General features: G+C 47.7%; 1 protein-coding gene across 8 annotated transcripts in view; it reads left to right on the top strand.

Moving 5' to 3' along the window:
- The window catches only part of CCDC138 (coiled-coil domain containing 138), a 29,991-nt gene extending 18,910 nt beyond the window's left edge, over positions 1-11,081 (top strand). For 2 of the 8 annotated variants that reach the window (XM_070798753.1, XM_070798752.1), the window contains 3 exons: positions 1,375-1,567; positions 3,394-3,570; positions 4,085-5,196. In XM_070798753.1, coding sequence (XP_070654854.1) covers positions 1,375-1,567; positions 3,394-3,570; positions 4,085-4,500 — 786 coding nt within the window. In that variant the 3' untranslated portion in view covers positions 4,501-5,196. The other 6 variants (XM_019970222.2, XR_011569272.1, XM_019970224.2 and 3 more) reach the window with 6 other exon arrangements.
- Positions 11,082-13,731: the final 2,650 nt, after the last annotated feature.

Raw genomic sequence — 13,731 nt, 5'->3', positions numbered from 1 at the left:
TGCGTGGATGTGCCATCATCCCCCAACATCTTGGTGGTGTGCGTTCTGTGGGTTTTGACAAATGTATTGGAGCCTGTAACCATTGTTACACTATCACACAGTATAGTTTGGTATAAAATTTGATGCAAAAAATTAACATTTGATACCAAAAAAAAAATTTGCCCTAAAAATCCTCTGTGCTGTGCCTGTTCTCCCCCACCTTTACTACCCAGGTGGTCCTGCCTTTTCCAGAATGTCGCAGAGCTGGGTGACACAGTGCGTGCCCTTTTAACATGGACTTCTTCCACATAGTCATATGTATTAAGGCTCCTCCCTGCCTTTCCACGGCCTAATAACTCTTTTCAGCTGTGAATACTATTCCACTGTCTGGATGGACCACTGTTTATCCATCACCTACTGACAGACATGTTGGTTGCTTCCAAGATTTGGCAACTCTGAGTAGAGTTGCTGTCACATCCACAGGTGGGTTTTTGTGTGGATGTAAGTTTTTAGCTCCTTCAGGAGCTGAAATATCAGGGAATGTGGTTGTTGGCTAAGAGGATGCTTTGTTATTTAAGAAGCTGAAGCCAGTCTTTCGAGTGGCTGCACTCTCTGGTCCCCCAGCAGTGCTAAGGGTACCTGCTGCCCCATGGGCTGACGAGCATTTGGTGGTGTCGGGGTTCGGGGCTTCGGCCCTTCCTGTAGTGTGGGGTGTTACCCACAGGGGTTTCACGCTGATGACGTGTGCGGTGCTGCTGCTTATGTCTGCTTGGCATCTGTGTGTCGTCTCGGCTGCGGTGTCCGGGTCATCTGTGCGTTTTTAATCGGGCTGTGTTCTCTTACTGCTGAATCTCTAGGACCCTATCAGCATTTGGATAACAGTCTTTCAAGTGTGTCTTTTACACATGTTTTCTCCCCCGTCTCTGGCTTGTCCTCTTATTCTCTTGACAGTGCTTTCACAGAACAGGAGGTTTTGATTTTCATGAAGTGCAGCTTATCGGTTATTCTTGACAGACGGTGCGGTGGGTGTTGTGTCTGCAGGCGATCACACACCCGAGGTGTCGTCGTGTCTTCCTGGAGCCCTCACCCTCCATCACTGCGTGCTGCCCCTCCTTCCCTGGTAACTGCCTGCTCTGAAGCCTGTTTGAGGCTGAGAACTGCTCCGGCCTCTCAGTCTCTGTCAGCGTGGTGTGTGTTCTTCGTCCATGCCCTTTTCATCTGTGTATGTCTGCAAAGTGGGTGTCCTGTATTCTGCTTTTCAATCCTGTGTATTTTCAGCTCCATTGAATTTTTTTTAGTTGGCTTATTTTTAGTTCATATATTTGATTGTAGTATTTAAAATATCTATTTCCTGACCATGGATAAGTGTACCGAGAGAGTTCATATGTTTAACAGCACTCGACCATGACAGCCACACTGAGGAGGCTGGGTGAAGACATATTCAGAGGAGTGGTGACGAAGGGTGTTCAGGACGTGGCCTTAGAGCACTCAGTGGAGAGTCGACCGAGGACAGCTGCCTTCTTCAAGAGCACCAGCTTGCCCCTGAGATTCGTGTCCACTTTAATCGTCCTCAAAACAGTCACTCAAGGTAAGCCTTCAGATTGTCCACAGTGAAGCAGTTCTTACATAGTTACACAGTTTACTTTTTCAGAGTGGACTAGTGTGCTGTTTCGTGCTGGGGGCCCGACTGTAGTTGCTGAAGTTGAGAAGGTCATGGTGGGCTGGCTTCTTGCCCTCCAGGGCCTTTACTGATGCGCCTGGATCCTGTGTCCACGGCAGCCTTTGCCGCTACCCGCCTCACAGAACCCACACAGCACGGAGAGCGCGCCTTTACGGATCCACTGGGACAATGCTTGGTGGGCCGGAGCCCGGGAGCCAGTGAGGCCCAGCACTTATTTCTGTGAATAGAGTTTAGTTGAACACATGTATGTTAATCTGCCTCCCTGGCCTCTGACTGCTTTTCCTTGTAACAGCAGAGCTCAGTAGATAGCAACAGAGAGAGCTTGCCTACCAGACAGTGCCTCTGTCTTCGTTCTCTTCTTCCTCGTGGTTATGGTCCCCAGAGTTGTATCAGAAGGGGTAGTGGCTGTCTGAGATGTGTGTAAGAAGCCCAGACCAGAGTTCACCATGTATCAACATACTTGGTCCCGTCATCAGAGACACAGTGATGTTCGTGGCTGGTAACGCTAATGGGAAGAAGAGATAAGCAGGAAGGAGTCGGTGCCCCCTCCCCCACTCTGCGCAGTCCAGTATTGGACACGCCGTCCCCGGCAGTGGCCTTAAACACGTGGGGATGGACATGGAAGCAAATAGTGAAAACTGGTGACTTGGGGATGGTCCATGCAGGTCAGATGGACACTGGCAGAGAGAGGTGCTGGCTGCCATGTGCTGTGGGCTGAATGTTTGTCCCTCTCAGTTCACATGGGGACCCTATTTCCAGGGAGATGGTGTCAGGAGACTGGCCTTTGGGGGTGCTTGGGTCATGGGGGTGGCGCCCTGATGAACAAGACCCCACAGAGCTTGTAACTAGAGTGTTAACTCTTCTGATCATCAGTAATAAGGAACAATAATGAACAAAGAAAGAGATTTGTTCATGTAAGCAAAGCACATTCTGTGAAATGTGGACCTTGCTCTAACACAGTGTCAGTAAAACCTCATCCACTTAGAAGTAACAGGACTTAAGTACAGAGTTCGTAAGTAACGGTGAGGGCCCAGGTCAGGGAAGGGTTATCGCTGGAGTGTCAGGGCAGAAATCAAGGACTTCTGTTCTTCACGAGCATCTGCATAGACATGATCCTGATGTGGATTTGACACTTTGTGTTAACTCTTCGTGCACTACCTGCGCATTATCTGACCTCAGGTCCATCCTGCGGTCAGGATGGTCTGGCCCCCCGGCCATTCCTCCTGGCAGAGAGGTCACTGGCAACCCAAGAAGGTCGGTCTCCTGAGCTCTGGGAGTGGCTCCCATTTGGTCTTGATCTTGAGGCAGAAACCCCCATTTTTATAAAGTTACATTTTGAAACAGGTCGATGGGAGCAGCAGTAGCAAGAAACCTCGTCTCAGAAGCAGCTGTCGAGGTGGCGGTGGTGATGCTGCTCACAGGTGTCGGCAGGCAGTAGTCATGATCAGACTGCTGAATATTGACTGTTTTCCTTGATATAAACGAGTGGTGTTCACTGTAAATTCAGTGTTAAACAGGGAATTTCTGAGTGAAGTTTACCCTGTCGTACCGTCTCCTCCCATTTCAGTCCTGACAGCTGAGTGAGAGGCAGTGTCTGAATTCAGCCCATCTCATCTGGTCCTCCAGTTTCTCCTTTTCTCTCATGTTTATGGCCGCATCGGGGTCCCCTTACTGCCATGCCTGTGACCTGCTGGACTAATGATGTGGTCACTGTCTGGTGCCCTGTCTTCCAGCTGACTTCCTGGCCCAGGCATTCGACTCGCTGTGTCTGGACCTGCAGGCGGACGAGGGGAAGAGCCTGTTCCTGCAGCTGCAGGCGGTGCCGGTGGTGCTGAGCCACCTGAAGCTCTCCAGCCGGGGGCTGCTGCCCAGTGTGATGGACAGCCTGCTGCAGATGACCGTGGAATCCAGTGAGTATCATGTCCAATAACGGGAGGGAGGGGAGAGTCCAAGGAGTGTCGTGCCCAGTGAGGGCAGTGGTTTGAGCCTATTCTCAACATTGGACTGTGTTGTGTACGGCACAGCTGGATCACAGGGTCAGCAGTGCCGTTCAGAGTTATAGAGCCTCACCCTTTGTCCACATGTCCACCAGCTTTCCCAGGGGCCTCAGTGTGAAGACTCGCTCACTTTCCAGCCCCTTCTCTGTTCCTCATGTCTGTTGTGCGGCAGAGCATCCATGTCCTCCTGGTGGGTGGGAGGGAGCATCCCCACCTGCAGGGCACATGGGGACCCAGCCTCCTCTCCTCCCAGAGACCCCCACAGCCTCCTTGTGTCTCTGATGCTCAAGTGCGTGAAGCAGTGTGGTCAGTGGGGTTTTCCTCTCGGCGATGGCCCTGGTGGGTGAGACAAGCTCTTACTCGCTGGTGGGGGCTCCTCCCCAGCCCAGCCAAGACCCTGATGGGCTTTGCCTGCCTTGTTCTTCAGACCCTAGGGAAACCCCTCAACTTATGGGAAGCTGCCATTTTGCTTCAGTGATTCTTCCCACTCTCGGTTTCTCATCTTCCGTGCACGGCACTTCTCATTATGCCTTGAGAACATGGAACCACAGCCAGGAAGCTCACGCTCTGTGGGAGCCAGCAAGCAAGGGCAGGTCCCTGGTGGCCAGTTGTCCCTCCATCCTCCCTGGATGTGGTCTGTGTGCCTGTTTCCCCACAGCGGTCCTGCGAGGAGGCCCTGGGGAAAGCCAGGGCCTGGAAGGTCAGCTGGCTTGTCCTGGACCCACGGCTGGACCGAGGTGGAGTTCGGACTTGAACCCAGGGCTGTGGGTTGGGGAGGGGCTCTGCCACACACCCCCGACCCTGGGCTGCTTCCTCCTGCCCCAGGGGGACAGCCTCCGCTGACTGTGTTTATTCGTGTTCATCTCTTGACTGTCACTGTTAAACGATCAGACTGCCCGCTGGAGTCTAACTCCTCCCTGAGCGGTGATGGTGACATGGCAGCTCTTGATTGACTGATGTCAGGTCTCCAGCAGCATTGCAAAATTAGTAACTGAGACACAGAGACTTAAGGTTAGTTTTTGAAGTAGGTGAATTCCCAACGAGTTCCACAGAATTTTTTTCAGTAAGGAAAACAAAACTCCTATCAGGTGAAAATGTTTGTTTATCAGAGACAAAGCCATCTGAGTGTCTGACAGACGAAGTCACTGTGTAGCCAGGGGACAACGTGATACAATCTCAGAAGTATTGGGGCGCCCACAGCACCCATGTGGAAGACCATGTCCGATTCCTCATGCAGGGCCCAGCATCTCTGTCCCAGCCGCCCTCACCCTCTCTTGCTCTTCCCATCCCGTGGGGTAAACAGCTGCTCCTGAGGCTGCTCTCTGGGAGCTGTGCTGGCAGAGAGATGGGACCCAGGAGACCGGAAGTGATGTAACTTTGAGGGTCGCTGACTGAGGTGTGTGTATTTGTTGGATGCGTTTTCCATTTTTAGCATAAACCCAATGCCTGATACTAGCCAACAAAGTTTGTTGAAGGGATAAATGAATCTTAGATCAAAACACAGCAAATACTTCTCCACTGTTGGTTTTGTTTTGTTCTTTTTAGGTTTGAGGTGGGAAACTCATTTCACCATATTATTTAGTTGCTCAGTCGTGTCTGACTCTTTGTGACCCTATGGATTGTATCCTGCCAGACTCCTCCATCCATGGGATTCTCCAGGCAAGAATACTGGAGTGGGTTGCCATTCCCTTCTCCAGGGGATCTTCTCAACCCAGAGATTGAACCCACATCTCCTGCATTGCGGGTAGATTCTTTTACTTCTGAGCCACTGGGGAAGCCCTCTTTTACCATATAACTGTTTAGGAAGAATTGTTGGAAAAGAAATCCTGATAGGACTGGTCTGCAGCTCTTGGGCCTTGGTGGCCCGTGTATGCAGTGCTGTGGTTTGGGCCTCGGGTCTGCCACTTTGCTGAACAGGAGGAGCTGCCAGTGGCTAAGCTAGGCCTGGTGGTGTCCACCTGGGGTCAGTGTAGAAATGACCTGAGACTGGGAGGTGACTCCACAGTTGTTTCACGTCTGTTAAATCCCAGAGTAATTTAAAACATGGGGCATGTATTCTGTATGTTTGTTTTATTTCGTCTTCTAGTGTTTTTAGCAGCATTGTGAAATGGTAAACTGAGACACACTGTAACTTGAAAAGTTTATTTGCATAAACAGCATTCCCAGTGGGGCTTGGTGGGGCCTCAGGCAGAGGTTTTTGTGGACCAGACTCAGAAGTAGAGAAACTTTGTCTACACTGTAGCGCTCGCCTTAGCTGGCTGCTAGGCTCGCCATTCTGGACTCTCGTGTCTCAGATGCAAGTGGAGTTCCAGTTTGTCTAGTGGGCTGTGACTGGGGGACCTGAGCCACCCAATCTGGTGGCCACCTTGTTTCATGACTGTTGTCACATATTTGGGGGAAGGTGGTGGGTTCCCGGTGCCGTGTTGGAACTTTAAGAAGACCGGTCTTTGGCACAGACATGGCGAAGCGGTAGGAGCTCTGTGTGTCTGTCCAGGGCCCCCTGTCCATCTGCCGCAGGTCATCTCAGCCATCCCCACCCTACCTCCCCCCAAGCATGAGAAGTACCAGGAACCGTGTGGGCAGAGTTCTCTGAAAGCTGCTGGGCTACACTTCATGAGTTTGAACGGACGTCTGTGCGTTGCTCTACCTGAGTGTGTGTGGTGAGCACAGTGTTATTTTTAGATTGAGGACTTCTGATTATACGTTTTGCACATGAATATAAATCAGACAATAAACGAGCAGTGTGCTTTTAGAAAGTTACTCTGTAGTTTCTTTTTTTCTTCCTGTCAGTGGTGAAAGCTGTCACTCACCTACCTGGGCTTAGCTGTGTAAGAGCATGAGTTTCACTTTCTTGAAGAACTTTCCTTTTCTTGTCAGACATAGTTTCAATAAAATAATTTAAGTTTGTATTTGTATTATGAGTTTATTCTCTTTTGTGCTCTAGAAACCATCTTGTGTTACCGTTTAACACCTGAATGGAACAATGTATTTGAGGATGTTTCTCAGACCTTGTTTTTCAAATAAAGTTTATTTTTATTATAAAAGTAATAGAAGTTGGGAAACTAGCCAAAGACCCAAAAGTCCTACTGTCCAAAAATATGTACGTTCACAAGCCTATTGTGAACTGTGCTTTTGCAAGTACTTCTTTTTTTAAACATACTGAAGGTGTGTGGAAACCTTGCCTTGAATAGATTTTCTGGCACCATTTTTCCAGCAGCATTTGTTCCCTTCACATCTCTCTGTCACATTTTTGTCATTCTCATGGTGTTTCAAACCTTTTCATTATTCCTGTGTTTGTTAACAGTGATCTGTGACCAGTGGTCTTGATGTTGTCATGGTTTGGGGCAGGAGGGGTGTTGGGGGGCAGGCCGTGAACTTAATAATGTTGTGTGTGTTCTGCCTGTGTCACTGACTGCAGTTCCCCCATATCTTTCCTCAGGCCTCCCTGCTCCCTGACACACAATATTGAAATTAGGCTAATTAACATCCTCTTGCCTGGAAAATTCCATGGACTGAGGAGCCTGGTAGGCTGCGGTCCATGGGGTCGCTAAGAGTCACACGACTGAGCAACTTCACTTTCCCTTTTCACTTTCATGCATTGGAGAAGGAAATGGCAACCCACTCCAGTGTTCTTGCCTGGAGAATCCCAGGGGAGCCTGGTGAGCTGTCGTCTATGGGGTCGCACAGAGTCGGACACGACTGACACGACTTAGTAGCAGCAGCAGCAGCATACCCCTCCAGTGGCCTCAGAGAGTTCATGTGAGAGGAAGAGTACTCCTCTCTCACTTAAAATAGAAAGCTAGACATGATTGAAGTCAGTGAGAAAGGTGGGTCAAAAGCGAAGACGGGCCTACAGCTGAGGTTCTTCGACTAAGCTGTTAGTCAAGCTGTGAATGCAAAGGAAAAGTTCTTGAAGGAAATTTAAAGTGCTGCTTAGTGAACACACGAAGGACAAGAGAGCGACACAGCCTTACTGTTGATGTGGAGAAAGTCTTAGTGTCTGGACAGAAGATCAGCCTAGCCACAGCACTCCCTGAAGACAGCATCTGATCCAGGGCAGGGCTAGATTCACAGTGCTCCATGAAGCTGCAGGTGGTTGTCCAGAGATTTGGCTGAGAGAATTCATGAAGATGATTTAAAGAAATATGGCCGAAAACTTACCACATTTGAGGAAAGATGTGCTTTTACAAATCTAAGAATTTCACCAAATTCCACAGCTCAGTGAGGTTCAGGATAAACCCAGAGAGACCCCGCCTTGGAGACACATGATATTAAAATGTCAGACTGTCAAAAACAGAGAATCTTGAAAGCAGCAAGAGAAAGTGTGGTCTGTGTACTGTGGAATATTATTCAGCCTTTAAAAAGGTGGAAGCTGACACCTGCTACACCACAGATGGGCTTCAAGGATGTTATGCTGAGTGTAATAAGAGACACAGAAGGGCAGATCCTCTGTGACTTCACACATGTGAGGGCCCCCGTGTTGTCATATGTAGAGACAGGAGGTAGGAGTGGGGCACAGAAACTGGGGGTTAGTGACTCAACGGGACAGTCAGCTGGGGAAGATGAGCAGCTCTGGGGTGCGTGGGGTGGTGTTTACACAACAGCATGTGTGTACTTAACACTAGCAAACACTGCACTTTTCCAAGTGGTTCCAGTGGTACGTGTTACCTTATGCATATTTAACCACGGTTTGAAAAGTAAATATAAATGAACACTTATTGCTCAAAAAGAATCAAGCAAGGAAAACTATAGAAAGCATACGTCTTTTCAATAAAATTTTATTAAAATCTTCAATCTTTTCTTTTATGAATCTTTCCCACTTTTGCTTTTATGCTAAAAAGTTCCTCCTTATTCAGTGGTTATCCAAGCTGTCATTAACATGTAAATGAAATTCTTAAATTTCGGATGCTTTAAAAAAATTACCACCCCAACAGAATTTCTTCTTATTATTAAACACTGCTAAAGCACTATTTAAACAGCCTCCTCTTATGGACTGTATTCTCGATTCTGCTTAGTGGAAGAATCTGACGTCTGAAGAATGGAACTCTGACGTCATTACCTTCAGTTTGCTTGTTCAACAAGAGCCAGTAGATATTTTAATTCTTCCAATGATGGTATTTTCCCCATAGTATAAGAGTGGAAAGAACGGAAACCCTACCCAGCAGTGGGTGACTGCGCCCCGCAGGGCCTGGCCCCCCGCCCCCTGCCCTGAGCCTCCTGTCTCGCAGGTGCCCTGCAGCCCTTCCTGGAGGCCTGCAGCTGCTCGCTCTTCTTCCGGACCTGTTCCGTGCTGCTCCGGGCCCCGAAGCTCGACCTCCATGTCCTAGAGAAGCTCAGTATCATCCTGCAGAAACTTTCCAAGATCAAGTAAGGATATTTGATTTCTCACCTTTCTCATCAGAAACCAACTCACTGTGATCATTTAGATTTCTGCTTCCTGCAGTGGCTCCACTGTGATTATTGAATCAGAGTTTCCAGCAAACGTGTGGTGTGTTAAATGCTGGTCTCAGGCCACACACTTAGTGACAGAGTGAACCCTGGGCCAGCTTCCTGCAGGCTGGCGCGCTGTGATCACAGGTGAAGACAGGGGCAGATGAAGGTGTGTCCTGCTGGTGCTTACTGTGGATGCACTGGGTCAGGGGTGAGAAGGAAGCAGGCAGAAAAGACTGTGACCTGTGCTGGCCACAAACGGTCTTGGACGCACTGCTGCACTGGTTTCATTTCATTGCCATAAGTGAGGGCTTTCTTTTTGTATTTCTTCTTTCCCTGATGCAAGCATTGATATTTAAATTATTTTTTTTTAAAAAGGACATAGACTTTAAACTATATTTTCCCTGAATCTCATATACTCTAGTGTTTCTTTTGAGGGAAGTCTGAACATCTTCTGTGCGTTGTTTTTCATGCCGTGACCTCTTGGTTTGGTTCAGTAAACACAGTGCACCCTGAGGCTACTTGTGGGTGTGTGGCTGCAGGTCAGCCCGTCCTGCCTGGTGTCGCACACGATGCCACAGCAGTAAATCACTTGTTGTCACGTTGTGACTTCATCCTTAGTTCAACAAGGTACTAGTTTAACTCTGGTGTCGTTCAGGCTTGTCAGTTCATGGTCTTCCTTTTCTCAGGCTGACTGGCTGTGACTGTCTTGATTTGTAATCAGTGAATTCTCCAGGAGGCCTGTGGTCCTTCACCCTCTGTGGTGCCCTGAGGCTGCAGGCGTGTTTCATTCCTCTGAGTTCCTGCTCCTGGAATTGGTGGAGGTGTAGTTCCCGTATGGCTGTGGCCTGGGCCAGAGCTTTGAAGTTTGTGTTCATTTCAGGCGTAGATAAAGAATTGGAACAAAGCTTGAATGAGGGGCTGGGAATCATTAATGCCCAAGCCAGCCTTAGAGTAAACCTGTAAATCCACAGAGATGGAGACCCTGGATGTGAGATGGATGGTTATAAAGGTTACCATAGAGGGAAATAGATCTGGACAAGGAAGTAAGAAATACGTTACCAGATACGAGTTTAACTTATTGAAAATGAGGTTGCTGACTGGTTGCTCTGCAGAGGACAGTGGCCAGGAGCTAAGTCAAGAGGTCAGCTAATGGTCTGCTCCATGAAGAAGCTGACATTCCTGAGACATGGTGGTCAGGTACTTGACTCTGGCTGGCTGAGGGCAAGCCCGCTCTGGTAGTGACTAGGGTGCAGGCTCCAGGGTGATGAATTGTCCTCTTTTCTCCTTGAATACTTTTCCATGTTAGGCCTGTTTCACAAATCGTGTCTTGTCTTTCTCGGCATGTGAATCTCTGGTTACCTATTTCATTTCCTCATGTATGAAACAGGATGCTATTCACACGTAAGGCTTTCTCACTGTTCTTGATTGTGAGATGACGTTAAGGTGCTCCTTCTCTTGCAGGAGTAATAAGAAGCTCTTTGAACTCTTCACAATCCACCTGATGCTTCAGGAGATACAGAGGACGACGCACCCAGAGCACGCCTTTCTCTGCATCAACCTCAACTCCACTCTGTTCAATTTGGGTCTAACGAAGTGCAGCTCCCTGGCCACCAGCACAAACCCTTAGACTGGTCGTTACTGTTTACAGATACTGCATGCGTGCTGCTGCTTGTCAGATTGTAAAAATCAGCAAAGTAACTAAAAGTCCACCGAGTAAAGTTACATATGAGTAGCATCATTTATCATGAAAAATAGAAAAAAAAATGTTTAAAAAAATTTTTTTTTAAGTTTTTAAAACTTTTAAAATGAAACCCATGGAGCTGCAGCAAATTTGGACTTTTCCCATTTGGCTCAGGTGGTACTCATGTACACAATGGGATTTTCAAGGCAAATGACACTGGGGCTACTCTTTGTAAAAATGTTTTGGGAAATTCTTAAAATTATGTGATTATTTGGAATAAAATTGGTGTTTGTGTGGGAACACAGTTAGATCATCTTGTTCCGTTTTCTTAACATGTGAAGAGCCTCGCCTTCCATAAGCAGAAGCACGTACATCTGAGCTGCCATGGGCCCAGCACCAGGGACCTTGATGCCGTCAGAGGGGAGGGTTGTGGCCGGGGTCCAGGTGAGCTGGTGCTCGGGCCGCAGGACAGAGGGTGGACGCACAGAGGAAATCAGCATAAATCTCAACATAAATCTCATCCTGGGATCTGGAGACCTGGGCCTTTTCAAGAGAATATAAGCTGTGCTGTTTGTGAAGCAGAAATCCATACAGAGAGCAGGCTAAGGTGATGTGGAGGCTTTATAGGAACTTGAAAATGCAGAAGCAAAAATGAGCATCCTTCATCAATGCTACAGGAGGTGGAGTCGCTACAGGAGGTAGAATCAATGCTGGGGGCAGGCAGACAGCGTGGGGCTGGTGCTTCTGAAGGGGCCGAGTTCTGGGCCGTGGCCGAGTGGAGATGGAAGGCACCCGTCCCCACCGTGGGGACTATGAGGAGGGGGCTATGTGCATACACAGTGTTGATGGAGGGGGAAGGCAGACAGAAACCCCTGCCTGCAGGAGAGCAGACTTGCCGGAGGTTGATAGGGAGCCACCCCTCTGGCTCTGGGGGACAGGATCTCTGAGGATTTACGCCTGGCGGACATGCCTGTTGTCAGTGAAGACAGTGGAAAAACGTTTTCAGATTTGTAGGTGTTCAGAAGTTACACCACTTACCCACTATTCTGAGAAGAGAAACTGCACAGATTATTCTAACCAACTTAGAACTGAGTTTACTGAGTCAGCATCGTACCAAAAGACTGCAGTGAACACTGAAACCACTTAAACATAGGTAGGTTTAAATCATTGTAGTTGGTGTATAAAATGGAGTGAAATGTTAAATTTCTTGGAAGGGTAGACAACAGGGAGAGCAGTGGTTGAGAGTGTGTGCATGAGACGTGACTAGCCAGCATCAGGAGCAGCAGCTGTGGGGCCTGGGGTCAAGGTGGGGAGGGCGAGGCAAGTGAGGGACCCTTCACTGAGTCTTCATCAGAGATGGAGTTGAACATTCAATTTCAGTGGTGACATTGACAAAAGAGGGCTTCCCTGATAGCTCAGTTGGTAAAGAATCCACCTGCAATGCAGGATACCCTGGTTCGATTCCTGGGTCGGGAAGATCCACTTGAGAAGGGTTAGGCTATCCACTCCGGTATTCCTGAGCTTCCCTTGTAGCTCAGCTGGTAAAGACTCTCCCTGCAATGCAGGAGACCTGGGTTCGATCCCTGAGTTGGGAAGATATCCAGGACGAGGGAAGGGCTACCCTCTCCAGAATTCTGGCCTGGAGAATTCCACGGACTGCATAGTCCACGGGGTTGCAGTCGGACACGACTGAGCAATTTTCACCTTGACAAGAATGAAGGAAGCTACAAGAATGCTTTTAGAAAATGTCAGAGTAATTGTTAAAAGCAGAAGAGACTGCTTTTAACTGAAAACTAAAATGCATTTATAGACATGGCAAAACAGAGAGCCGGGAACATAAAAAGAACAAAAATATTTAGGATAAAGTTTTTTAAATTATAAATTCTCTATTGCTCTGTTCTGATAAATTTGAAAATTGGATGAAATGGACTATTTTCTAGAAAAATACAAACTCAGAATTGTCTCAAAAATCTTCAATAGAAAATCATTTAAGTCTTTTGTAAGTGTGAAAATTATTTTTTTAATGACATTAATTTCAGGTGTTTTGCAGGCGATTTGTTTAAACATTTCAAAGAGAAGTATTTAAAACTAAACTGGCCCAGAAGGTAGAAAAAAAATTCTAATTCATTTCACACAGCATGAGCCCAACACCAAAAATTGTCCAAAAAAGTATGTTTCAAAAACTTCAAAGAAATAGTAAGAAACCAACACCAACATTACAGGAACATTCAGTTCAGTTCAGTCGCTCAGTCGTGTCCGACTCCTTGTGACCCCATGAATCGCCCCACGTCAGGCCTCCCTGTCCATCACCAACTCCCGAAAGTTCACTCAGACTCACGTCCATTGAGTCAGTGATGCCATCCAGCCATCTCATCCTCTGTCATCCCCTTCTCCTGCCTCCAATCCCTCCCAATATCAGAGTCTTTTCCAATGAGTCAACTCTTCCCATGAGGTGGACAAAGTACTGGAGTTTCAGCTTTAGCATCTTTCCTTCCAAAGAAATCCCAGGGCTGATCTTCAGAATGGACTGGTTGGATCTCCTTGCAGTCCAAGGGACTCTCAAGAGTCTTCTCCAACACCACACTTCAAAAGCATCGATTCTTCGGCGCTCAGCCTTCTTCACAGTCCAACTCTCACATCCATACATGACCACTGGAAAAACCATAGCCTTGACTAGACAGACCTTTGTTGGCAAAGTAATGTCTCTGCTTTTGAATATGCTATCTAGGTTGGTCATAACTTTTCTTCCAAGGAGTAAGCGTCTTTTAATTTCATGGCTGCAGTCACCATCTGCAGTGATTTTGGAGCCCAGAAAAATAAAGTCTGACACTGTTTCCACTGTTTCCCCATCTATTTCCCATGAAGTGATGGGACCAGATGCCATGATCTTCCTTTTCTGAATGTTGAGTTTTAAGCCAACTTTTTCACTCTCCTCTTTCACTTTCATCAAGAGGCTTTTT

The sequence above is a fragment of the Bos indicus genome, chromosome 11, assembly GCF_029378745.1.
Source record: "Bos indicus isolate NIAB-ARS_2022 breed Sahiwal x Tharparkar chromosome 11, NIAB-ARS_B.indTharparkar_mat_pri_1.0, whole genome shotgun sequence".
Classification (NCBI taxonomy): Eukaryota; Metazoa; Chordata; class Mammalia; order Artiodactyla; family Bovidae; genus Bos; species Bos indicus.
The sequence above is the reverse complement of the archived record's forward strand: the minus strand, read 5'-3'. Positions and strand labels throughout refer to the sequence as shown.